The sequence below is a fragment of the Haliaeetus leucocephalus genome, unplaced genomic scaffold (genome assembly GCF_000737465.1).
Source record: "Haliaeetus leucocephalus isolate CR32 unplaced genomic scaffold, Haliaeetus_leucocephalus-4.0 Scaffold395, whole genome shotgun sequence".
NCBI lineage: Eukaryota > Metazoa > Chordata > Aves > Accipitriformes > Accipitridae > Haliaeetus > Haliaeetus leucocephalus.
Window position 1 is genome coordinate 6,899,799 of NW_010972831.1, and position 27,172 is coordinate 6,926,970.

The 27,172-nt window shown below is 39.5% G+C and overlaps 1 protein-coding gene across 6 annotated transcripts in view; it reads right to left on the bottom strand.

The window, feature by feature from the left end:
• PPM1D (protein phosphatase, Mg2+/Mn2+ dependent, 1D) overlaps positions 1-27,172 on the bottom strand; it is a 27,434-nt gene continuing 262 nt past the window's right edge. The window contains exons 1-7 of one of the 6 annotated variants that reach the window (XM_010573797.1): positions 27,128-27,166; positions 26,850-27,029; positions 20,550-20,778; positions 17,970-18,094; positions 7,369-7,559; positions 6,346-6,588; positions 1-1,444 (exon numbers count right to left, since the gene is read on the bottom strand). In XM_010573797.1, the coding sequence (XP_010572099.1) occupies positions 890-1,444; positions 6,346-6,588; positions 7,369-7,559; positions 17,970-18,094; positions 20,550-20,761 (1,326 nt within the window). In that variant the 5' untranslated portion in view covers positions 20,762-20,778; positions 26,850-27,029; positions 27,128-27,166 and the 3' untranslated portion in view covers positions 1-889. Of the gene's footprint in view, positions 1,445-6,345; positions 6,589-7,368; positions 7,560-17,969; positions 18,095-20,549; positions 20,779-21,667; positions 21,946-25,572; positions 25,723-26,849; positions 27,030-27,127; positions 27,167-27,172 lie in introns of those variants that run through there. The other 5 variants (XM_010573791.1, XM_010573795.1, XM_010573792.1 and 2 more) reach the window with 5 other exon arrangements.

Here is a 27,172-nt window from a genome sequence, read left to right on the forward strand (position 1 = left end):
TCAAATTTTCACGTGTTTTATTTAGGTGAACATACACATGGTCCACATACTCAATGAAAATAGTCATAAAATAATTTAAGAACTTATGTTGAAAGGTATTAGCAGCACCATCAGTATTGGAATAGCAGAAAATTCATGCCTCCATAGGGCATACATTTATGCCTGGATAAAAATGCCATCATTTATAACAGGGGATGGGAATGGCTTTATAGGATGCTTTTAGGAGTTGGAGTTTTAAAACACACACTTTTTTGCTAAATACTTTGACGATTAATGTTACAAAAAATACAACTAAATAAGATACTGCATAGTATTTTAATTAACATAAAGAAATTGACATTGAGCTGTGTAAAGCAAGACTCAACATCTCTGCTTCCACATACATTTCATTTCTGAGTAGAGAAATCTAAAATTTAAAACCAAAATATAGACCTAGTGTATTCTCTAAAAGACACACTTTAGGTGGAACGTATAGTACTACGAAAATACATATCTTCCATTCTGTTTAATAATTTACTTTAGTTAAAAAGTTGTGAAATTCTCATCACAAGAAGCGTATACAAATTCATGACTTTAGTAAATTAACAAAAAGGATTTTATTTTTTTTTTAAAACAAGGTTTAGCCCCGCTGGAACAATTATACAAGGAAGAAAAGAGACTACATTTATATGAAGGAATACAAATTTACACACATTTTACAGTGACTTATACCCTACACATCTACAAAATTCACAGTTATAATACAAGCAAGTACAAGGCTGGGATAAAGCTGTTTGATACCAAAAAAAGTTTCTACTTTAAAAAAAGATAAACAGGAAGATTCTCAAACTTCTGCACCAACTTTAAAATTCTAATCAGACCAAAATACACTTCCTTACACAAATGCCCTTCAGCAAACACAGACTGCTTTCCTGGGCGGGTGGAAGAGTGAATTGCTGAGCTTCTTCTGGCCCCGCAGGCTGCGTCGCATGGTCAGCTTGTTTGAGTTTTTGCGCTGTGGAGTTGCAGACATGCCTTCTGGTTGGACACTAATGTTTCGACTCAGGCCACGTCTTGGCTTCTTCATAGCTGGGCCAGAGTTGGATTCTTCCAATGTCCTTTTAAAGTTTGCTGTGGGTGTCCTCTCTGCATCTTGGGCTTTTGTTTGGCCATTAGGAGACACCTTGAAGCCTTTTTGGTCCATGCCTGAATTTGCGGAGTTGGAAGGAGAGAGACTGACTGACAAACCATTACTGTAGGATTCATGTATCCTCAAAGCCAATGCTTTGCTGCACTTCTCCTCCTGGGGGCTTGAATCCTTCAAGGTTGCTCCTGATGAAGGTACATTGCTTTTGGCAATCTCGTTTGGCAGCTCTAAATATTTTTCTGAGATCATGTTGCTATGCATGAGGGGAGGAATGGGCTCAGACGCATTCAGTCGTGGCCATGGATCATCTTCTAAAAGCTGAGGGAAAAGAAAAGAAAAATATTTAGGCATAAATATAGTTATTTCACCTGCACTCTCCTTTAAGGGTACAGACAATGTGTGACAGAGCTTCTCCAAACCTTAGCAAGGACAGAAAAATCCTACTCTAAAACAGAGTTATCTTTTCTCTATGTTGAGAGGCAGAAACAGATTCAGACTGCGGATCTGAACTTGGTACTTCGTGCACACCAACTTCATAAACGCATTTATTTCAGTCATCCAATCTGCAAGTGTCTCATAATGGCAGACACAATCTCTTCATTCAGAGGGCTGGTCAGACTTACTCAGCCTGCACACCTTCCTTTCTGCTGCTATAAAATGCTGAGGAATCTGCATGCATCTGCTGTTAATTTAGGAAGCCACGTAGAAAGCAGTGCCTGCAATCTCTGTCCTATGATTTTCCACACATGACTTCCCTCCTTCAGACGTTGCGATAGATGCACCTATACTACCTTCTCAGATGGCCAAGCACTGTTAGGGCAAACAGCAGAAAAAGTCATCTGACCTTTGTTACATTTAGAATTCTTAGTTACTGCATAACCAGATTATCAGGGAGATCGACAGACTCTTCCTCGTAGGTGTCCTGATTGCACGCAGGAAGGTGGAGCATCGGACACAGCTGTTCTAAAAATAGAGTTAGTTTGCTATGCAAAGTAACACATTCTATTGCCTAGTTTTATGCTCTGCAACTTGGAAAGAAAGCAACTCCATTCCTCATAGTACATCTATCCACTCTCTATGAAGCACAGTCATTCTGTACATTGAAGAGAAGCTGCGTGATGTGATGTCCTGAGAACCAGGGACTTTCTAACCCTACCTTCAGGTACTCACCCCTTCTTCAGCCTTTGAGAAGTGTTTCTGCCTCCTTCTCAGTTTTACCAACAGGAAAATGGGGACAACACTTGCTTTCACTATCCACAGGGGGATTATGAAAACTAGTATTTATGCAGTGCCCTGAAGATACGAATTACGACCTTATTAAAGATTTAATTGTGAAGAAATCCCTAGTTATTCGGAGAGTCCTTCAAAAGTAAATTTCAAGGCCGCATTACTCTACATACCCATCAATGTAAGGCAAATGACAATGACTATTTTAAGAAAATGATGTGCTGAAAACTCAAATGCACACACAGCTGAATCAGAGTTAAGTCAGTATAACATCTCAGATGAATAAATAGATGCTTTTGAAGTCACAACCCAGAACAACTTCAGTTCACCTTCAAGAAGAGATCCACAACTGCTCAGCACTTTTGAAAAATCTAATACTAAGTAAGGTTTAATAAAATGCAGTCTAAAAGAGAAAATAATCAGAATTGCTTCTAGCATCTAGACTTGGTTTTCCACTCCCCTCTACTCCCCTGTTGCTCCCCAGGTGTAGATAAAACCATTTAGGTAATACTCTTCTACTACATAGAGCAACTCAAGAGAGACGACCTTTATGGATGGTATTTTAGAGGTTATTCTTCAACTCGGTTCTTGCAGAACCCGTAAGAAAACTAGATGACACACACAGAGCAACTCTGGCAACGTCATCTGCTCATTTTCATCTTTGAAATTGTGTCTCTAGCCATGACTTAGGTTTTGTGTTTTTATTGTGCAAGACGCTAAACACTGTGGCTCTTGTTGGCAACATCTTTTGCTTGGTTTGGATTTTGCTGAGATTGGATAAGGCTTTGGGAAGCCAAAGGAAGTCAGAGGATGGAGTGCTAAAGAGTGATGTAACAAAGCAAGAATCACCAATTTCATTTCTCAACAATCCAATCAAATTTCATCAGTGGCCTCAGGAATACTTGAATTAATTTCACATTAGTAATTGTTGCAAGAAGGATATGCAATTAAGTAATACTTCTGTTTAATTGAGAAAATTTGGTCTCCATCTATTTCCAAATTAATTGTTTTGGAAGGTAGCAGCTGTTAAGTCAAGGCTATCCGTGCTTCTTTCAGTTCTCTGAAGATAACAGGCAAGTATCCTTTCCATTGCCACCTCTTGGTTTCGCCGACCTATCCTCTCCGGGTTATAATCATTCCACAACCTCGGACTCATTTCTTTATAGAAACTGTGATGATTGATTTTCAGTAAAAATCAACAGTAATTTTGTAAGAAGATTAATCACCTACCTAATTTAGATCACATATTTACCTGCAGCTTCATGTATAAAGGTATTTATGTATTGTTTTGCAAATGGATATTGTCATCTATTGCCATACTTTCTTTTGTGTAATCAACAAAACGGAGCTTTTCCCTCCTATAAGGTTGACAATATCACTAGGATAACAAAGGATCATGAAATAAGGGCATTTCCTTAATCTCTCACAAGTTATCACCATCAGAAAAAAATTCCAAAATACATATTCTGAAATAGTTGCGTGACTGTACTTCGTAAGAAACCTGGCACCTTGCAATAAGGCTACCATTTAATGTCTGAGGCAAGGCATAAGAAACCATGTATTCAACCTTTTGGGGGGAGAGTCTCAAATGCCTCAATTATGTTTCATGTAATTTTAATTTTAAAGAAAACATTGAGCCAACAAGCGCACCTGCACGCACTGAATTTTACCCAGAAGGCTCCCATGAAGACTATATAAATTAAAAGCCTGCAGTCCAACCATTACATAACCAAAGTTTATGGAAATATGTTTTGCCTTCCATCGTGGCTCTTATCTAACTGATTAAGCTCTTTGTACTATGAAGATAGTTATTACTCAGGGTGGTGTAGTTACTAAATATACTTACAGATAGCTACACAAAGGTCTTGTTTTGCAAAAAAACATATGTGGAGACACAACTACTAAGACATTTCATTTATTATGTTCTGCCTGGAAACATTTGGTTTATTCTGAAGTATTTCAAAATTATTCCAAGCGTACAGTGGTCTTTTTCTGTCTCTTTTCTGTTTAAGTTCCTTCTCACACTTCTTTTCTTCTGATATTCACAGGTACTCTGTGAGGACAGTTGGATGCTTGTTAGTAAAGCAGAAACTTGTATTACTTTAGTACCTTTAATAAAAACCAAATACTGAGAAAATAGGATCTCTGTTTCTCAACTGGCGACACCAGTTCTATTTTAATCCAAGAGGAGAAAAGCTTTTGCATTAAAATAGAACTAATTTATACATGTATTATCAATGAAGACCTGTAGCCAGTCAAAATTTGCTTTTGTGTTTTGCACATTAAAAAAAAAAAGGCCTTATCTACATTGCAAACACCAAAAGTGTTAGTTGTCTCAAGTTTTGATCTCTTCCGTCTTTGTGACCACCTGCTGCAATTTATCTAGATTCACACATCACAGTTCACTTAGTCTACTTAGATAGGGAGGGGGAATCCTGAGGGGAAAAAAAAAATTCCACTAAGCCCTTATCCAGAAATGCTACTTCCTGGATATTTTCCAGTCAACATAGCTCAACATTTATGCAATCAGTACTGATAATAGATCACGCACAAAACATATGGTACAACTTAAAAGTTTAGGAGTATTTAGAATTCAAATAGTTTTTCTCCACTCAAGATTTTGCTAGATTTTAAGGTCCTGTCATGTATTTTGCTATACTGGATAGAAGGGAAGGAGACAGAAAGTTTAAGCTTGCCATTTTATTAGCAGCTTGTTTCTACCAAGGGAATGTTAAGGACTCCCTTTCTAATTTTTGCTTTCTTTTTACTTTGCCCAAAGGACAGTTATCCAAAGACACTGCAGAACATCAAAGGACAGTTACTTAAATCAGGAGCAGCTGGTAATTACTGAAACAAACATCCACTCATAACTACACTCCAGTTCTGAGAGAAAAAAAAACCAAACCAAAAAAACACTTCTGAACAGCTCTGCTTTATGTTAAAGGTTGAAACTTCTAACCTAAAGAAAGACCTTGTATTAGAATGTCTTTTCCTCTAACAAAGAGCATTAAACCAACCAGAGGAAGATAACAAGATCTCCGAATCCAGAAAGAAAACTTTCTTTACAACATGTGTTTGAATACATTAACCCATGGGTTACCTTAAAAAAAACCCAAGAAACCAAACAACAACACAACCAAACAAAAACAATACAAACCACACCAAGATTAAGAACACATCTACAAGCAGTCTGCAATTCATCAGCTGCGCAAGCTATACAAGTACATGGCAAGGCAGGAAAAGAAACTGTAGCCCAACCTTACTCTCTAAAGGGACTTGTGGGTTTTTTTTTCTTTTTTAAACCTCTGATCCCCACAGTCTGATTCTGCTCTTTCAATAGCCTACTTCTGATTTTGTGAGGGTTCTTGGAAGACTTACTTTTAAGAAACAGTTCATTTAAAGCTGTGTGAACTATGCGCATGAAGTTACAGTCTTCATTTCTTCCACATTAAGGAGGGAATACACATTCAACAACTACTAATAAACAATCAGGATTGTAAGAGTTACAAAAACTTTGTATCCCTAAATCCAGCAATTCTGAGAAGTTCATACTTTAATACCCTGCCTTTGGTGTTCCAGAGTCTTTTAAGAAACACTGTTCAAAGTTCATCTATTTCTCCAAAGCTTTGTACATGGAAGTATTGAGGATATGGCCAGGTAATTGCTGTTAAGTTACTGTCCTGCAACTGAAATATATTGTCTAGCCATACATACTGCCTATGTATACTTTTTAAACTGCAGTTTAAAAAAAATAAACAAACAAACAAAAAGCAACATTAAATAGTGGTTTAAGTTGACAGGCCAGTAGTTTCTAAAAGTACTACTTCAATCACTGGCAATGGTCTGACTACGCCATTGTCCCAGTCCTACACATCACAATAAGCTACATAAAAAGAAATTACTATTAGGGGAAGAAAAGGGAGACCGATACATATTTAGCAGGCTCCACACTCAAAAAGTGGAACATTTAAAACACTGAAAAAAAACGTTACCTTGACAGGTGGGGTACAGCAGCGGGAGGGTGTCATGACATTCATATCAGGGCTGCTATAGCAGGGACACTCTGCCAAGTTGAGATACAATTCTTCTTCATTTTCCAAGTTGCTTTTGCTATCCTGCAATGGTGAGATGCAGATTACGATGGCACTAGTGTTATCTGCACGAAGCATGCGTTGCCTCCACCGGCCCAGCGCTCTGTTCACCAGCATTTTGGCACAAGACTGTCGGTGCTCTCCCTTTATGTTAGAAGAGAGGGACAGACAGAGAAAGCAATCAGGTCCACTTGACTTTGTAAAGGACAGTTTATGTAGCACAGCCTGAGGTACATATTCCTATGTATCATGTGCTAAAGTAGCTTGATTCAGAAACACAAGAGGAAATATTAATTGAAACATATCTTTCTTCTTAGTGAAATATAACTTTAAAATCAGTTTATGGTAGAATCCACATATATATGAATGCTTTCAACCACAAAACTGATGCAATGCATCAATCGCCTAGTTGTAACACATCCAACGGTCTTTACAAGAGTCTCTCAAGGGGTTTACAGACCATTTATATAGTGGAGCATCTGAGCATCAGATAGTAAATTCTCAACTGTTTTGTAAATTAAAAAATTTAATTCAGACTTTGTACAAATCATGTAAAAACAATAAACAATTGTCTGCATAGTAATATGCATCTTAACGTGAAATAAATCTCATTTTCAGCCAATATTTTTAATAACTTCCTTAGAGAAGGAACATGTTATCTTCTTTATTACTCACAAACACCATCCTGGTAGTCAGATTTCCCCCAAATGACAACCAAATAATTTAAACAATGTTAACAGGCATGGTATTTGACAATATATACAAGCACCGTATCAGCCATAGTAACATCTTACACGTTGTGGCCTATGAATATGCCTAAACAACAATGCCATTGTTAGGTACTTTTCATACATGCCAGACTAAGCAATTTTTAAAGGAAAAAAGTATTAAATTTCCACAATGACTTATAGCTGCTGCTCTCACCATGAAGTATTTTTTCTCCTCGTGATCCTGGCACATGGAGATAGCGTCTTGAGGTGGGATCATGTTCCACAGTCCATCACTGCCAAGGATAATATATTTGTGCTTCTGGGGATCAATTGTGTGCACACTAGTGTCAGGTTCAGGAGACACAACAAATTCACCACTATAGAAGTCGTAGCTCCAAAGATCACCTAGCAAAGAAGAAAATGTTTTTTAATTGTTACATTACACATGAAAATATCCATCTTGCAAACAACAGAAAAACGTTCCCATGAAAACAGTTACCACCAGTCTCAAGTCACCAATGGTAATACAAAGTAATTTCAGCACAATTACTGTTCTGCTGCTGTCACTTTCCCACCATATTTATTAATATGCAGCAATTTAAATAAAAACACATTCAAACCAACCTATGTTTATAGGAGGTCTTCTACTCTCTAAAAACTAACATTTCCAGAAAAAGGGGAAATACAACAGATTAATACCTAGAAAACAGTGAAACCATACTGCTTCATACATATCCAGACTAAAACCTATCTGAACACCTAAAGTTCTCCTTAAACAGAAGTAAAGCCTTACTTTGTTGAACCCACTCCAAACTTGGAAAAATGTGTCTTTCCAGCTATTGGTACAATTTAAATACTGGAGACGAAATCCTTACTTCTTGTACAGGGAATCATGGTACAGTTTATAGAACTAGGTTGGGGTTTGAGGGGGAGGATCACATAATACCTTTTTTCTCCCCAACATCATATACAGCATTAGTCTTCAATCTGCATCGCAATGGCATGCTGCCCTGCACACCTTAACAAGCCCTGCTCATAGGAGAAGAGAAAAAAAACCAGCTAAAAAACCCTGCCTTTTCACACTCAAGGTTCTAAACTGCCTTTTATTTTTTTTAAAGCCCGAGATCCTCCACAGCCATTCCAGCAATACAGAAACACACAGTTATGTCTTGCTGTTTGTGTGTTTGTGCACACAGGTGCCACAAAGAAGCAACAACAGAAGAGGGCAAAGGAGGAGAGACTGAAGCCTTTCCCCTATTAATTTCTCTTTCCCATTCCTCCTACTTCCACAGTCTTAGCATCACTTTCAAAGCCATGCAGTGCTGCGTTAGAGCATCTTTCCAGCTGAACACCATGTGCCAAATTTTGGAGTTGGAAAGAAGCCACAGGAACACAAGTAGTGCCTGGGTTCCAGCAGGAAAGCAGAAAATGAGAGCTAAAGCCTCTCCCTTGGAAGGCCTCATGCAGTGAACCTTTCTATTTTTAAATCTTTCTTGCCACGCGAATTAGTTTGGGGTCACCTCACCAGCAACTATGGCCTGAGCTGAATCTGAATAACACATTTGAATCAAAACCTCTATTGGTTCAAGTGCTTCCTCCAAACCATCCTCAGGTAAAAACCACTCCATCAGAAAAAAATGCATTTCCATGTCAAGTTATTTCAATTTCATTTATCAAGTATATTTGAAAAAATAAAAGCTTTTTCTAAGGTTGGGCCTTTAAACCAAGAATGGTATTAATTTGCACTAATACCTTCTCCTTTTTTTTTATGTTCATAAGTAGCTTCCTAATAGTGATAAGCAACAAAAAGTAACACTATTATTTGCAAGCACTGGCTACATTTTTCTGTACAGAACACATGGCTTCAGAAGTAGAAATTAATTAAATGTCAGACTTGAAAAGCATACATAAGCTTAAGAACTCCAGTTTAAGAGTAAGGTTTTTGTCAGGTTTTTTCTTTGCTTGTTGTTGGCTTCAGAAAGCATGCCTGTAGCCTTCTTCTGCATCCATCACTGCCCTTTTAAAGATAAGTAAGCTTTTTGTCTTCCTACTTCCTTCCATTAGCTTTGCCTTAAGCTATCAACCAGTTGAAAAGACCTTTCCCGAATCAGGAAAGGGAATACTTCAACTCAATTACTACACTTCACCATGGCAAGCATGGATAGTCCATCCTCATTAAAGCACCAATTCACCTTCACTGCCGCAGCAGCAGCAGACAAACACATGCTTCTAATAAGTGCTAATTAAAAGCCAAGCCTGCTTGTATAGAGGTGCACTCTCCCTCCTCAGACTCACAACAAAACAAGCCAGCTGGCATCAAGATCAAAATAAATACTGTAACAGAAAAGCTGAGCTCCAGCACAGCAATTGTTGTATATGAATTGCCATGAAAAGTCTTCATGCACTGAGAGTTCTTCACATCATGTCTGTCACAGACACAGCAGGTAAATAAACAAGAGCTTGGGATCTTACAACCACCAGATCTTGGAATCAGTGGCAGCATCAATTTCCAACATGCATAATATTTTTACACTTTTATTTGCTAGTTCGTTCATACTCATTTAGAAGAAATGACAAATGTTATTAGCTGAATCACTTTTTAATTAAAAATACTGTGCTGTATGACAAAAATAACCTGATGCTATTTAATTTTGGTTCATCTACATACATGTCATCATGCCCATCTGCTGCTCTTCCTGAGAAAACAGCTGAGTAATAATCATACTGATTTCAGAGAATCTTCCTCCAAGAGGAAGAAGGCTCCTCCGTGGGGACAATCGGGAATATCACATCGGTTATAAAGGGGACTCCAAGGACTATAAGCTTGCTGAAGGGCACACACAGATTCTGGGAACACACATGATGAATCCACACCTCACAAATCACAGGCCAAACCCCCTGACCAGGAGCCCAACCTTCCTAGCTGCCACTAGCTATAGGTATTGAGAATTCCAGCCTCAATGTCTCTCCTCCACGAGTTACCCATCTGAAGGCCATGGTGGAACTATACACAGAGGTGTGGGCTTGACACAGGAATTAATAGCTGGCATTCCATGATTTGTGTTACAACGCCTGCCAGACTACCTGGTAATAGTACTCCACATCTTTGGCCAAATCCAGGCATAAATCTGCAACAAAGCCACATCTCTACAGTGCTATCGTCATTACATATAGCGGGGCGGGGAGAGCAGAAAGAGAGAAAATTAGATACTACAAGAGGAAAGTAATTTTTTCCTGAAAGCAAATGGTGAAGAGGAGCTAGACTAGTTCAAGGACTCACAGCTTCAAAGTTCATTAAAAATGTGTTTTTTGGCAAAATGCATTCTTTCAAGTAATCTCCTGTAGCATTACCTCTGTCAAAGCAGCATTCCAAGGTTGTTGTAAACATACAGTGAGAACTGAATTTCCCTGAGTTTTAAATGCAGCTGTACTCATCATCTATTCAAACTCAAAAATCTCTAGGAAATACACAGCAACTTATTTACAAAGCTGTACGATGGAACAACATTAAAGCACGATCGGGTACTAACTGACCAACACCTGACAAATCTGGAGCTACTGAAAGCTAAATGGAGCTCTAGATGTTACAAACTGGAAAAAAAAATAAAGCTTTTGTTCTTTGACCCAGGAAAAATTCCACAAAGTATACTTGAAGCCAGAGGCACATAGAAAAATCCAGATTCTTCCTTCCTCAGCCTAGAAGGAAACAACCAGTACTTGTGACTGCCCAAAAGAAAAGGAAAAATTGCCTTCAGTGTTCATCTATCATCAGTCTACTCCCATAAACCTACAAACTCAGACTAATCAAGCAGGCCAGTGATCCTTGGCAGAACAGTACTGCATAAAGAGTACTTCACTTAAAGAATAATTCTCACAGATCCTTCAACTCCAAAAGCCAGCAAAGGCCAACCCATGTCCCTAGGGGGAAATTCTTTTTTTTTTTTTTTTTTTTTTCTTCTAAAGGGCAGAGCACCACAGATGAAGTCAATGCTTTTTAGAGCTGCTGCATAGATAGAATACTCATGTCAGCTGTGTGTCTTTCTCTGGCCAGCTGGAGAGCACAGCATCCACAGCAGCTGAGGAATACATGACAAACTTAGGAAGATTCACTTGACATGGCACCCTCTGTCACAATTCTGGGAGGGAAAAAGGGAGAGGAAAGTAAACCAGAAAGCAGAGTACACTTTTCCATAGGCTTTTCAAAGTGCTCCAAAAACTTTGATTCTGTCCCAAAGCAAGCAGACAGACAAGTGACCCTTTAGGTAGACTGGGAAGCCAAGATAGCAAGCTGATGTGATATGCCAAAGGCTAGTATTACAGCACAGGAATGCCAGGTTCTCAGACTTCACTTTGTGAGCCATACTATTTTTGTTCCAAAATAAAACCCAAACGTTGACAAAACTTAATCTTGTTCTCTAAAAACTTACAGACCAGGAATATTTCTTTTGGTGTGAGGCTTCCATATTTCTTTTCCAAACCAAAAAAAAAAATGGTATTAATGTAGTTCCTTCCACATTTTCTGGAAAAATCGTATCTGTTTCTTAGCCATGACTCGAACTGCACTAATATACAGAGACCTACACAAAATTACATTGCATCTTACAAAATGAAAAATAGATGTTGGAAATAATATACTAAAGGAACAGGAAACTAATTTAGCTACCTATAAAAATATCAAAATATGTAGTCTATCTTATCTGCTTACTATTACCTTTTAAAATACAATGAAAAAAACCTGCTTGTAACTCAGCTGCTGCCAGGAAAGTAATTGAAGTTACAAACAAAACCACCCATCATATAAGTAGACTGGACTGGATTAAGCCCAAAGCCTTCTTATAGCAAAAGTATGTCCAGAAGTCATATAAATCAAGTCTTTCATTTATGTTTCTGGAGCATGCTGTTTTGAATACAAAGATATCTTTTGGTTTTAATAGAGAAAAGTTTACTTTTATAAGTCAGTCCAAAATGAAAATCTGGTTTGATTAATCCCAGATCTAAGTTTTATCTAAAAGGTCTGTTAGTACAAAGAGAAGACTTTGCAGAACTTCCTTTTTTCACTGTCAACGAGGCAGCGCTGCTAGGAAGTGAGGCAAATCTCAGCAAGGATACAGACAGTAACCACTTAAAACCCTTCAGGCTGAGTGAGGGTGGAAAATGTTTTCACCAAAACTCATGGCAACCTAGTCCTATAGCCACAAGAGGGCATCTTTACAGCAGTCTAAATATGAATGCAACGCAATGTCCCCTTCATACAACGGAGGAATGATTAAAGACCGTTCAGTCTGAGGGATGGGGACAAAACTGAAGGTAGCAGCAAGCAGAAAAGTTACACAGATAGCACTTGAGGCTTTAAAACTTTCACTACTCTTTTAGGAGCTTCTTTTACATAGTCAAGCCTGGTGAAAGAATGCCACCCTCAAGACTACGTAGAAAAGGAAAGCACAGGCAAGAGAACAGTATTTCAACAGCAAATTGAACAAAATATTACATTTAAAATAAATGCTGAATTAAAAGTTGCCTATAAGGCAGTCTTCACCATGACTTCTCATCTCTGCTTGTATGTTAGCAAAGTAACAGGCAAGAGAGAATAAAGGTATCTGTCTAGGGCTACGCCAGAGCACACTGCATGAGAAAAGCCTGCAAGAACTAGTATGCAAAGGTAGAGGTAAAAATCTAAAATGGCATGCAGAAAGCTACTCACAATTTCTGGCCTTGAACTAAATCCCTCATATGAACACTAAGGTGGAATTTCAAGCTTCAAAAGACAATCCTAACAGCATTTGCTCAGCTGAAGACAAGGGGTAAAACAGAAGAATGCACTGACCAAACCTGGATAAAGTTTTACCTTTACGAGAAGAGTTTTGTTACTGCTTTTCTACATTGCCAAAGAAGAGGGAGCTAACAAGGCATGCACAGAGACCTCCCGTCTGCCAAGGGGGGAGGCAGGGAGCCCCAAACTTTCTCATTTGAGCTACATGGACCCACACATGCCTTCACATCATCTGTATAACACAGATCCACAAAGTACATACACTCCGCATTTTGTACAGGTACACATAATACATTTTGTCTTGGTGAAGAAAATTACACAAGCTAGAGCAAGACATCCCTAGGACAAGATTAGAATCACAAATGCACCAAGTTTGTCTGGTTTTATATAGATAAAATAAAAAAGGAATTAACAATAAAACCTGGAAAAGGACTTAAATACAGTACTGTGCAGTACTTAAATACAACTTACTAGCTTATGGAATTCAATGTGAGGGATCTTCATGGTGGGGCCTACAAAGAAGCAGGAAGGGAAAACTAAGAAGCAGACACTGCGTAGCAACTGTGCGCATTCTATTTGGTAACTTAAAAAAAAAAGTTAAATGCATGTAAAAAACCTAAACCCTTATATAGGAATCTACTTAGATCATTTGAGGTCAGCCATACCCTCTTCTCTAGGGTTTCATGGTATGCATGTTCAGAGAGCTTCACAGAACAACTCTGGCATCCAGTAAGTTGCTCTGGAAAGCAGCTTCCATATTACTATCAGAGCCAACATTCTTGTAGCAGCTATACATTGAGCATTCACTGTTCTGGTACATAACTCTTTTTAGGGGTCAGCAGGAAATTCACGTTCTTATGAAAAGTCAAATCTGTATGGTGGAGGCCACTCCACCTAAAATATGGGGGTGAGTCTCTTATATTTCCACATAAAAAACAGGGGAAAGATACTTCATGTTGCCACATGAATGAGTGGTTTAACTAACAGGTTCTTGGTTCACATTTCATCATTCATTAATGAAGAAAAAAAAAAACCCACACACCAAATGGCTACAATACTGCAAGGCAAGCCCTTAATACATAACCCCTTTGACAGCTGCAGATCTTGGCTCTGTACTAGTTCCCAAGAAAAGGGGAGGAGGAGGGGAAAAAAGTCCATAAAAGATTTACTAGATTTAGACCTGAACTAATTTACCAACAAGAGAGATCCTGTATGATTTAAAAAACAATCAAGACCCATTTCTGCCATCACACCATGCCTTACCAGTCAACTTGATCAGGCTGGGGGACAGCTGGGGAGATGAACTTAAATAGCAACTTAAGAAAACTACAATGAGTTTAAGTTACACTTACAGTCAACCTACAAAGCTCAGTGATTAATCACACCACTTGTCTACTTGTTTCTACATTCTGTTCTTGTTTCAAGTTATACTGTAAGATATTCAGAGCTCAGACTGTAGCTTTGCTATACTTCCCCTACTTTGTGTACCATCTTTGAAAGTTACACACATGGCCAGATTTTACTTCAAAATTGGTTTCCAAAGATCAAAAGTCTTCATTCCATTTTTCCACAATGGGTTCAAGACATGGGAACAAAACAGACATCATCTTGTACACTTACAGTCTTGTGCTTATCATCCCAGAAACAGTTATAAGTTAATCTATTTAGACAGATGGCATAGCTGAAACATAACCTTTCTGCTAGCATGTATCTGGCTATTACGTTATACATACACAGAGTAGGTTATCTCCCCTCTCAGCATTCTTTCCCCAATATATGCACATGTAAGCATGCTCACAGGAGTCTACAATGCCTTCCTGAGTGCCACATGGAGCTACTGTCTCCACAGGGAGACAATAACTAATACATGACTCACGCAGTCACACACAAGCAAGTTACATGATGGCTTGTTGCCCCTGAGCATCTGCTCTATGTTATCCAGCAATTTGCACACTCATAGACTTGCCTTACGCAAGGGGATTAAAGTAATTTGAGTTACCTCACACCTGCTTTAGAGGCAGGCATATAAAATAGACAGTTACCATGAAACTGTGAGTGCCAGGAAACTTACTCAAGTGATTACACTCTAAGAAAACAAAATGCTCTTCTGATCTGAATGGGCAGCAAATCCTGAGGCGCGAACGATTCTGAGATTGCATGGGATTCATAAGTATCTATCACAAGGCAAATTGGTACAAAGAAAGCTGTTTTCATTGCCCAGAAAAGGTTAGTAGAAGTAGCTATGCTTAAAATGCAGAACACCCTGCTACAGTTTAAAATATTTCATTAGCAGACTTAAAACCTGTATACAGGAAAAGCAGCATACAGCTACTTTACAGAGACAGTATGAAGCGTAAATATTTCTAACTTGTTAGGGTGCTATAAATAAATTAAACATTACTTAAATGCAGTCACTACTGTTGTAAGAAGCAGTGGCAATAAAAAGTGCATACCACAAATGCTTATTTTAGGGCAGAAAGACACTGCTGACAATCAGAACAGTAAAGGGAATGTCAACAGAATTAAGTTGGCCAGAAGGACTTCTATTGCCCCAGTATCCTTTCTGCTGTCCAAATATTTGACCAATGCAATAACTCTCCAGTGTCTTATTCCTGCTATATAAAACCTCTGCAGTACTCCTTACAATGAGTGCTAGACTTCAGGACTGGAAGAGGGATGAGACTACATCAAAATATTTTAAAGTGTTGTAAGCGAAAGACAAATTAAAAAAAAAAAACAAACAAAAAACGATGTTCTAAATTTTAGTTTTTCTAATCAGATAATCTGCCCACTTTAAAGATAGTAAATTCACAACTCAAGGTTTCTCTCCGTGGTGCAGAGTGTCAACAGACTCTTGCTCTCCTATTAAAAATTATTGTCCAGTCCAGGATCTGTATGGGATTTCTATCAAGAATAACAATGAAGTTTGGACTTAGCAAAAATAATCACCGTGCTAGGTTTTAGCGGGATTGACTAGACTATTGGTAACCAGTATACGTCAACACTGACAGTTATTACTCCATTTGGAGAGGCTCCAACACAGCAGTGCTGTGCCAACCAGGGTAGCAACCTGGGAGCCAGCCAAGAGGTCAAGCAGGCCTCAACAGCATGAATGCAAATGGCTTTAGTCGTGGTAGGTCTTTTGTAAGCAGCGTAAGGGGCATGCTGGCCTCAGAAAGAAGTTAAATCCTGTTTCCAAACTGTGAGCGTCTGTGCACCATCTGGGTCCTATGGAGCAAAGCAGCTGTGTTCCTTTTTCCAGGAGGTTCGTCATACCTCCTCAGAAGGGGATGTGAAGAGACTACGGAGGCTCCTTGAGCAAGCAAACACCAAAACACTGTCACATTGTAAATCTGTTTCTCCGTGATTTGAAGATGCCAAAGCCCTCTTTTAAACTCTCAAATCTGGTAACTTTTGAAACCCAGAATTGTTAAAAAGATAGGTGTTCTCATTTCTTGAACCTGAAACTCTTCAGTAATCCTCTTCATCCACGTAATGGGAAAGAATGCAATACAGGGGACTAACAGATGCATCATTCCTTGAATTCCCATCTGGACACAAAGCCCAGCCAAATCCTTTTGTTCAACTTGCTGAGAGGAATCAGATAATAGTCATCGAGCTATTTAGACAAACAAGAAACTCGCGATCATAGGAATGAAAGATTCATCAAAATTGAGCATACACTTTTTGTAACCTACGAGGAACGTGTGCCCTTCTGCAAAAAAGGGGAGAAGAGGAATATGTTGCTCAATGGAGGAAGATCTCTGTTTGCTAGTCATCTATCAACTCCAAAGGATTTACTCAAACTTGAGTCACTTTTACTAACCATACAAGCATCTATCTTGCCTAAAATATGACACATAAAAACTTTTAAGATACAGAGAAAAATGGCTATAAAGTTAAAATTTTATTTTTATTAAAATATCACCCTTCAGCCACCTAGCCACCTGTGACTCCTTCCTTGATATAGAGCTATCTTTTTACAATGTTAGTTATCACTGCAAAATTCTTCTTAACACTGGACAAATCCACGTGAAACAGATATCATGGCCTTTGGAATAAGATACAGTAATGCTATGCAATTATCAAGACGACCACAGTCCCAGGAACAGACTGTCCCCATGACATGCTGCCAGCTGATCTAGGAACAGTGACAACACTATCACACAACTGTCAAGCTTGCCCAGAAGAAATTAAGTCACAGGACAGTTTCACGGGTGAAAAACAATACCACACTTCCATAAAATTGAAGCCATACTGGATATATCTGAATAGAGAATTCTTCACAGGGGCAAAGGGAGGAAGGAAGCAAACAAAATGAACTGCAGAAGACTGGAATTCTGAAATAAATTTAAGGAAAAAAACCTGAGCAGAAAACACTAACACTCATGGGCAAGAAGTATCCGAAGATTAAGTTTTGAAGCACTTCCCCAAAACCATTCATAACAAGTTGGCTAGGTACTGTAATATGCCTTTTTGTCCTTTGAATAAAGTGTTCCTCCAAGATAGTTTCCCATTACTAATACTCTCGCAAAGGCAAGTTATAGATAAAACACAGACTTGACTTTCACCCCTTTGGTCATTCTGTACTAAGTCTGGAAAGGAAACAGATTCACCACAAAAGGAAGACCCAATTAATTCATATGCTATGCAGCAAAACTTAATCTTACCACCACCTAGTCAACAGTTACAGTCCTATTATTTCAGTAAGAAAGAGACAAATGTGCTCTCCAACTCAGAGACACATACTGCTTTGTACTTTTTCATTTGCAACAGAAACGTAGTACCATCCTTCTAAGACTGACATTGAAAATTCTGCATGTTGTAGGGCAAGTCCTTCACTCACCAATGACACCTTCTACAGCTTTATTTGAAAAATGAAATCCATATTGTATTAAAAATACTTTTAAAAGGCCCAGACTTTCAGAAGGCCTTGTAATCAAGGCAAGCAAGTCTAAACTGTATGTTTTGGCAAAACGATATAATTCGGTTCTAGTGGCCTGTATGCAGTGGTGTCTCACTTTCCAAATACGGGCACAACTTACCAAGTGCTCTAGCAACTGCCAGGAAGGGAATCTGGTCAATGACGGTGCTGCGGCGCACAGGGCCATTGTGAGTCAGACGAGGTCTCTTCCAAACGACACGATTCACACCAGACTTGTTGATCACACTAAAACCGTCAGAAAGAGGCAGAGGTTAAAAAGGAATGGAAATGAAAGCATGGGAGTTAGTTTCAATGACACAAGACCAGTTAAATATGCAAATATGGAGTCAATAATGACAGTACCCTCAGGGAAGTCCACAGCACAGTTAAATGTTTCAAAACACATGCTATCACTTAGATAGCTTCATTCCATATTAAGCCAAAGGGAAAAGTGAGAGGTGAAGGGCAGAAGAAAAGATAAAGCACAGCAATGAAGACCTGGAAGAAACTCTGGCTGGCTGCAACAACCACATGTAAGAATATCTTTTTAATCTGTCAGAGAAAAAGCAGATCTGAATTTGCTTTCCTCAGATGAGGACCATCAACATCAACTCACTCGGGTGGAAATATCATGTAGTTCCTCCTTCAGTTTTCTCCATCTGCCAAAGTTTGGCAGTAAAGAGCAGCACAGTATAGTTGAAAAAAACAAGAGAGAGAAGCAGCCTTCTGTAGGGGAATTTCCTTTAACGGTGCACCAACGTGAAGGCAGAAACAAAAGAGGAATTGTTCATAGTTGCTATCTGCTGAAAACAGGAGATGGGAAGAAACAGTTCTGCATTTGAATGTTAACACCTGCTCTAAGGCACTGAGCACTGGTTTTAGTTCTCACAGATGGCATTAGAAGGGTCAAAGGAGAAGCTACAGAGCAAGTAAACGGGGCAGCTGTTACTGGGCAAGGGAGGCAGGGAAGAAACAACAGAGAGGGTACGAGCCATCAAGCAAGAAAAGGTAACGGAACAAGGAACTAGCAAAGCCTGGTCCCAACCAAGTTAAGAACTAGACACTTAAAAGCTAGCTTTTATCCAAGACACAGCCATTGGTAATTAGAAACTGAGAAGCTCTGGAACAGCCTCAAGATTCCTCATACTGAAGCTATTCAGGATGCACTTCCTGAGACTTCAAAGGCCTTAACAACAAGGGCATGTTTCGCTCCATCCTTTCACATGCACAGTGTGGCAAAGTCACAAACACCACATCCTAAAAATCCATCTCATCCACTTGTACAACTAATGACCACACAAAGCCAACTTCAGTCATGATGTGAAAGACGACCTCATCCCACACTCGGAGACTGTTACTAGGAAAATGTCATTTTTAATGAAAGTTTCAATTATGCTCTCCCACTAACTCTTCCCAAGTCGCTCTCATGAAAGAGAAGACATTAATAAGCACAGCTGCATAGTCCACCTCACTCCTACCATTTGCCTGACAATAGCCTGCAACAGCCAGCGTAGAAAAAAACAGAAGGAGCACCAGCAAAAATAAAGATTAAAAAAAATAAATAAATTAACCATTCCTGTTGATACAAAGATCCTGGGAATGCTTCTTTGAAGCTTCAGAGACTTTCCATCTCCAAAATACACAACTTGGAAACCTATACAAGTGCTAACCTAGCAAAACTGCAAGTTACCCTTTCTGAAAAGCTACCAATACAGCTAACTGATCAACTTCTATCTGCTAGAGATACAAATACCTGAAGGTTAATGAACTGACAAGGTTCTCATATGAACAATGTCAACAGGAAAACCTTCAGTGATCTCTTGCCTCTGAACTGCTAAAAGAAGGAAACTGTGCCCATCCATCTGGTGCGGTACTGTAGAACGCAAGAACAGAGAGCTCCTGTGAAGCTATGCCAAATGCGAGCCCTGAGGTTTGTCTCAAAACATTAGTGCCATCTGACAAACCTGCCTGCTTTCCTCAGTCACAGGGAACGCACATCAACCACAACTCAGAGATGTTCTAACATCTGCCAGCTCCTGACAGTGAAGAAATCACTAATGTAAAGATACATGTTAAAATGCGGTATTCTAACTTTTTAAGCATATATTTAAATACAGCAAATACAGTAACTTATTTCAAATGTAGGATTTGATTTTTTTTTTTTATGTTCCTTAAACAGAAGCTTTGAAGAGCCTACTCAACAGCTGCCATTGTCACCACAGGAACAATGCAGAACACATGAGAAATTATAGAGTATTTTGTGTCAAAATTGCTGTGTTTCCACCATTTGACAAACCGGATATTCCAGAGCTCATACCGTTATCTATATGGAAAGGCAATATTTTTCCTCCCAGATTCCTCAGAATTTAATGAAAAATAGGTCAAATACCAGTATCTCCACTTCAAAGCTTTCAGTGAACATTTAGAATTGTAACCACACCTCAGCTGCATGATCCACCAGGAAGTTAAAATTTTGTTTATACCATAAACCACTAGCAAAAAGCACAACAGTGTAACAATGGATCACTGTAAATTATTCCCCAACAAGCTAGAAAAAAAAACAGAGTACAGATAGGGAAGGAATATAAATAGAATATGAGATTCCCCAGCTTGCTTGCCCTAGCTTAAGCCTAGTTCAGTCAGAAAGACACAAATAGCATGCAGAGATCAAAACCAAAGTAAAAAACACAGAGACAGTTACCTGCCCCCAAGGCCTTCAATTCTCTCCCTTTCTTTGGGAAGTTCCGGCTTGTGGTCCTGTGTCACCTCCACAGCTCTCACAAAGTCGTCTTTTGGGTCATCCTGGACTCCCAGCACCACTCCCGAATCGCCAACATGAGCAACATACATCTTTGACCCGCGGATAATTACCACACTGGCAGTCGTTCCCGACGTGCTTGGGAGACCTGTCATGGTCTTCGGCCACTCTGCTGCAATGAGAAAAAAAAGCAAATAAAAATACCTTTGTTTTTAATTGTGTGGAACTGGTAATGTTTTGAAGAGCAAGATGAAGGGTGTGTCACACAGAGGCTTGCGTAAGGCTACAATACAGGGTGTACTTAACTATAGTATGGCCTGACAAACCAGTGCCCTCAGGTCCCCCCCACTTTCGTAACATCGCTCCCCCAGCTACAGCTTAAATTGGCACACATATATAAAGCCAGCATCAAAGCACCATGATAGGATTCAAAAAAACTGTCTCCTCTGGTTTAATATTCCAAGCATCACTAGAAGAATAACAGGGAAGATGTGCTCCTTGAGTGCTGAGCAGGATCAATCAAGCATTTCATTAAGATTTACTGTTCACTTCCCTGTCTGAAGAGGTGAAAACGTTATAAATTAGGTCATTTTGCCTGGACATTTGACTGGCAATCAGGTTTTCTGGACATTCCCAATCCCCTCGGAAGGAAACAAAATGCTATTTTACTTTTTTATGCTGAACAACATTTTAAGTTGAATAACATCTCATCTGTTTTATTCGTATCTCCTTTTGGAGGACTAATGCAGACTATTTAAGTATGCTATCCATAACATCAAATCTTCTGCAGAAGATATCCCTTGAATTAAGAACAATAAAATACCTACACTAGCATGAACTAAGGATGGTTAGAGAAATCTCCTTCTTTCTCAACTGTTTTGCCCTCAAAACACTTACGTTCAGTTCCTATCACACTACTCTCCCCCCATTTACATCCAATCCAACCTTCTCTTTCATGCCTTTTCTTGTCTATTTTTGTGTGTACACACCCAAGTTCATCTTCTTCCAAAACTCCACAAAACGATTGCGACAACATCCCAATTAAAAAAGATTAGCCGTACCAGTCCTCCTCCCTACTTCAGCACCCTCAGAAAACAGTACTCCACTTCGTGGTTATCAGTTGATTTCAACTGTCAACAGCAACCTCATGTTTCTTCTTCACTGCACCCACTCACGTCTTTAGACAAACTCAGATGGGAGACTCATCTCCTTGTCACATTCTATCTTCTGCACTTCACAAGTCATGCTCACACAGCACGACATAAAAATTCCACTGTGATACACATTCTGTTTGCAGGAAATACCCAAGCCAGACTGCCAAAGCACTATATTATTTATTTTCCTACAGCACAACAAACACACAAGAAAAAAAACAAAACCACAATTAGACCTTCCCCTCTGTGAAAATAGATATTTTAAACTTCAGAAGTTTTAAGCAGAAGCAAAAGATTAGGAACTTCATAAGTTCTAGTGCCACTGAACAATGTTCAGATGCCCGAGGCAAGAAAGAGATGACACGGAAGACGTGCCGAAGGAGAAGCAGAATTATACAGACAGTCTGATGGTAAAAAGCTGCATTTCCTCAGTGTTAGCTACCAAGACATCCAGCATAATTTAAACATTTAAGTTCTAACACCGAGTTCTAGCTTTGTGTTCTAAATACTAAAATACACTTTCTCCCTAGGAGTAGCTTTATTTCAAGAACACAAACATTCAATCAGCTTATTGGAAGTACTTTGTCTGGCAATTTTAACTGTGGATATTAAATCTAACACATTCCAAATGGAAAGCAAATGAGGGAGGAAGCCAAGTGGTAATGAGGACTTCAACCATGCACTTAACAGAAAACAAGCTGCAACTAATGAGTTTCTGTCAGTGAAACAACCCCTCAATAGCAATAAAACATATTAGAGAGTCAAATCAGTCTTTATGGGAATGAAGAGCACAGAGAGTGAAATCACCCACTTATGAGAAAAAGAATGATACAGCAACCCCAGATTTTACGCTCCAACAGAACCAGAAATTAGATCTGCCTCTCATCAAGGGGTTTCAGTTTATGCCTTGCTCCTGTTTAGAGATAAGTATTGCATACAGCATAGCATATTCCTTTCTTTAGAGACCGTGTCTCAACAAAAGTGTCAAAACTCCTGAGTTTTATTCTGAGCTCAAGCATTACAATGAAAGTCACTTACCCAACTCCTCCACATATCAGGAGCATGTTTTTATCAATCATGTAACTTAAGCGATAGGACATCTTTCTCAACCAATTTTTTCCCCTCTACTTGAAAAACACTACCCTTCACTCAGTTTTGTAACTCTGACTTCGTAAACTCAACTGGTTTTGTGGCTGGCACATCAGCTGGCAAACTGAAATTGTCACCTGCTTTAAATAAAAACACCAGCTTTTTCTTAAGCACACAACCAGCATTAGTAACATCCCTTCAAAGTAACAATATTAAATGCCATCCACTTTTTAGTTTAGAACTTTATTTCAGTAAGTTCACAGCAAATTATTGCCCATTTGTCATACCACAACAAGTTGACAGATTAAAAGAAATTCTGAAATTACAACAAAGCTCTCAAAACTAAATTCACACTTCAAGGATATACCTGAAATGTCCATGGATGACATACCACTTCTACAACTTCAGCAACAGAGCAATACCTCTAGGTAGCACTCTGGGAAAGCAAAGTTAGTCAAAGTTTCCTTGTGGGCCTGTATCCCTAATTCCGTATTTATTGCCATGAATTATTAAGCTATGTACTTGGAACATAGACACATCCCAGGACGGACACGACTCCACTACAGCATGGGGGCTTTAGACCTGAAAATCACATCGTTTATGAAACAGTGCAGTGCACACACTGACCCAGCTGATGGGAATGGAGAGCAAGGAGGTAAACCCACAACTGCACGTAGCAGGGTACTAACAACATTGCCTGTCACAGACTCTAACAATACCTGCCCACAAAATACCACATTTTCCAATTCAACAGATGCACTTCCTACTCTTCCAAGAAAAAATAGAAAAAAGAGAAGAGGAAAAAAAAAAAAGAATGCATGTTAAGTGTTCAAGCTATCAAATTTATAATCTAGTTTGCTCCTTACAACAGTAGACAGTTTTAAGACACAAATCCATGCAGCATTCCAGGACTGTAAGTTGTTTATACACAACTTGCAATTACTTCTTGCTTTTTTCACCCTTCTTCGTGTGGAGGGACTGCAGAGAGGGGTAGGAATTCGTTTAAAACAAACCACCCATCCTAAACAGTACATGTTACACCAAAACGTGGATCCTACACCTGGATACCACATCTGTAACAGAAAAAAATACTCTACCACAGTCTAAAAAGCAAATTCACTTGTGATGGTTGGCACGTGATCTGAAACACAAAGACTGCTCCAAAATGCATCTGTGGAAGTTCCGCTCCTGTTTATTTTTGAGAATGATTCAGGATTATTCTGGGTATCAAATATTGCTAAAGAATGTATTTCATTTTTATTTCACTGGTTTTATGTACATTAAGTCAAACTACAATACCTCATTTCAAATTGGTTTGATTCCAAAACTCTTACTAAACTTTCAAAAAATAAATGCTGTATGAACTTTTAATACAGCAATATACCACAAAAATATTACATTATCCTGAAAATCTGCATTGCCTCAAGTGGTCTAGGTCCTTTTCAGATAAGAATACATACATAAACTCTTAAACATTTCTAAGAATAATCCTGAAATTATGACTTTGCAGTGAAAATTGCCTTGTTATTACGCAAGAGATGAAAATATTATTTGACTTTTATTGCTTCAATTAAATTTAATGGGAAGAGTTATAACCAAAGTAGAAGTACACAACTCTTTCTAAATTCTACCTAGTAAAACTGAAGAACATTTTTAATAGTATCAAGCTAAATACAACATTTAAAAACAAGCTCTTGGCTATACAAAAAATGAATTACCACAGAAACATAAACCTATGCAGCCCTCAGTAAAGTCACATCAAAATCTGGGACCTCCTGAGTATGCTTCTTGTAACACCTTTCCTACCACTGCCAGTTGTAGAAACAGGCTTCAGTAAGAACTTTTATTCCAGAAAAGTTCCCTTTAGCATACATATAATTTTATTACTATACAAATAACCCAAAATTTACCAGCAATGACAAAGGGGTATTTTTCTGTTTTAATTTTTCTGGTACTCCCATCATCAAGACGTTTCCTGCCTATCACAGGAGATGGCCACTGGGATGAGCCCACAGCTTCCAAGAAGTAACAGAGCAGCTGAGTATGAGCTTCTCTTCCAATGGCCATCAACCGGAAGCAATAAAGACTCCGTCCTTTACACCAAAAATCCAAGCCATTCTCCCACCCCCATTTCAAGATACCAAAATACCCAGTCTCCCTTTCATGTCCATAGCGTCACCAATACACAGTAGTTAAAGATTTGCTCTACATATGATGACATGGAAAAGTATTTACTGTAAGTAAAACTAGCACTGGGATTCCATAACATAGTATGAGCAGTTATAAACTAGATATAGTCATGCTTCTGTCCCATAAAACTCTAGCTGTTATGCACATGCAGCTATCAGTAAGACCAAACATGCTACGTAGAAGTTTACTACGTAGCCTACCTAAAACTGTCATCAAATGCTCATAGCCAGAACTATGTTGTTAAATGCTCATAGCCAGAGCTAAGTTGTTTCTCACAACAATTTAAATTGGTTCTACAACCCAAGTACTATTTGCTAAACACTCATTACTAAAATAGTATTTCCTGCATTCTGTCACTCCACCTCTCTGCATTTTGTATTTGCGCATAGTTACAGTGACAAACAACAGATGAGGGATACTACAATTAGAAAACTGAACTCCTTATCTTTCTTCCCCCATACCATCTTCCCTTATTCACACATCTTTTTCCTTATCACGCAAGTCCGCAGCCCAGGAAGTCATGTGCCACTCTCCACTTGTTCCCGAGCATCAAGGTTGTGGTCAAGTTCTGGTGCTTCTAAAATTGACATCCTTTCTGTCCAACATCAGTGTGCCCTCAACCTTGCCATTCCTTCCCCCGTGCCTTTTCAAGTATCTGGCATTTGCACAACTTCCCTATTTTGCTATTCAAGGAAAAGGAAAAGGAAAATGAAACTGTTTTGACACTATAATCCACACCCCCAAGAATCACTTTGTTGAAACCCCACGGTGCTCTAAGTGGAATTCTTGCTTTTTACGTTTGCCTCCCAAGCCCAACTGCCAGCATCGCTGTCTATGTTTTTGATCCAATTTCACCGTGCTCCACTCCTTCTGCCAGTCTTCATATGCTGTTCACTGTTTTTTTATTTTCTCTTTCTGGGGCTTTTGAATACATAAATGCATACACAATACACACACACACTCCACAGATTATATATGAATAACAACCATACTTTTAAGCCATAACCCTCACCTTACCAGGAACAACAACAAAAAGCCTTTCAGAAACTCAATTCTGCAGTCTCACTTCATCTCAGGGAGAAGGAAGAGTACAAGAATGATGACTGTCACCTGTCTTGTCACTCTCCTCTCCTTTACACTTACCTATTTAGGACCCCAACTTCTAGCCTACTGCAGTTCAGCAAACGATCTATATAATCTTCAGGACACCGAGTGTGTTTTCTATTTTGTCAGGTACACTGCATATTCCCCAATGCTCGAACAATAAAACGAGCAAATGATTACCTTTTATGAAACAGCCATATTTTGAATCCTTCCATCAGGACTTGACAGAAACAGTTGGAACCAAGGCACAGTTGGGGAAAAACCACTGTCCCAGCCCATTTAAGTTTGCTAAGATGACCTTTTTTTTTTTCCCCCTTTGTCTTTTCACGATACTCCGGACAAGGGAAATCTAAGGGGGAGTTCTGTGCAATTCCCCAAGTCAACAAGATGAAGACCCTCCCAACAAATCGAACGCGGAGATCCGACTTGCAACACCCTGAAAACAAACCGCAGCTCTATCATCGCACCATCTTCAGCTACATGGCACAATCGTCCTACGGTGTGTCCTCACCCTCCGGTTCTAGCTTTTCTCCCACAGTTTGCTCTCCGGTTTTTTTTCCCTTGTTTTACCGAATTACTTGACCGAGTCTCTCAAACCCCATCCCCGCTTTCCCTCCCCTCCCCGCACACAGATGGCAGCGATGCCACCGGGTGCCCGGCTGCCAAACCAGAGATGGAGGGAGAGGTTTTCAAGCACGCAACTCGCGATAGCGCGGGGTGGGGTGGGTGTTAATTAGAAAAAGGGCGGCTAAAAGCGGGACGTCCCACGCTCGGGGGATACCGGCGTATGGGGAAAAGGGAGCGACCGGCGGCTCGGGGCGATGCCGGGGGTGGGGGGTGGCGGGCAGGGGGATTCGCTGTCCCCTTAGTCCTCGCTGCAAGGGCCCTGCGGAAAGGAGAAGAGGAACCCGGGGTTGTATGGGGGGGACGGGGACACAGGCACGGCCAGGCTGGGCGGAAAGGCCGCGGGGGCGGCAGCGTTACCTGCTGTCCCCCGGCAGGGACCGAGGGGACGGGGGCCCGGCGGAG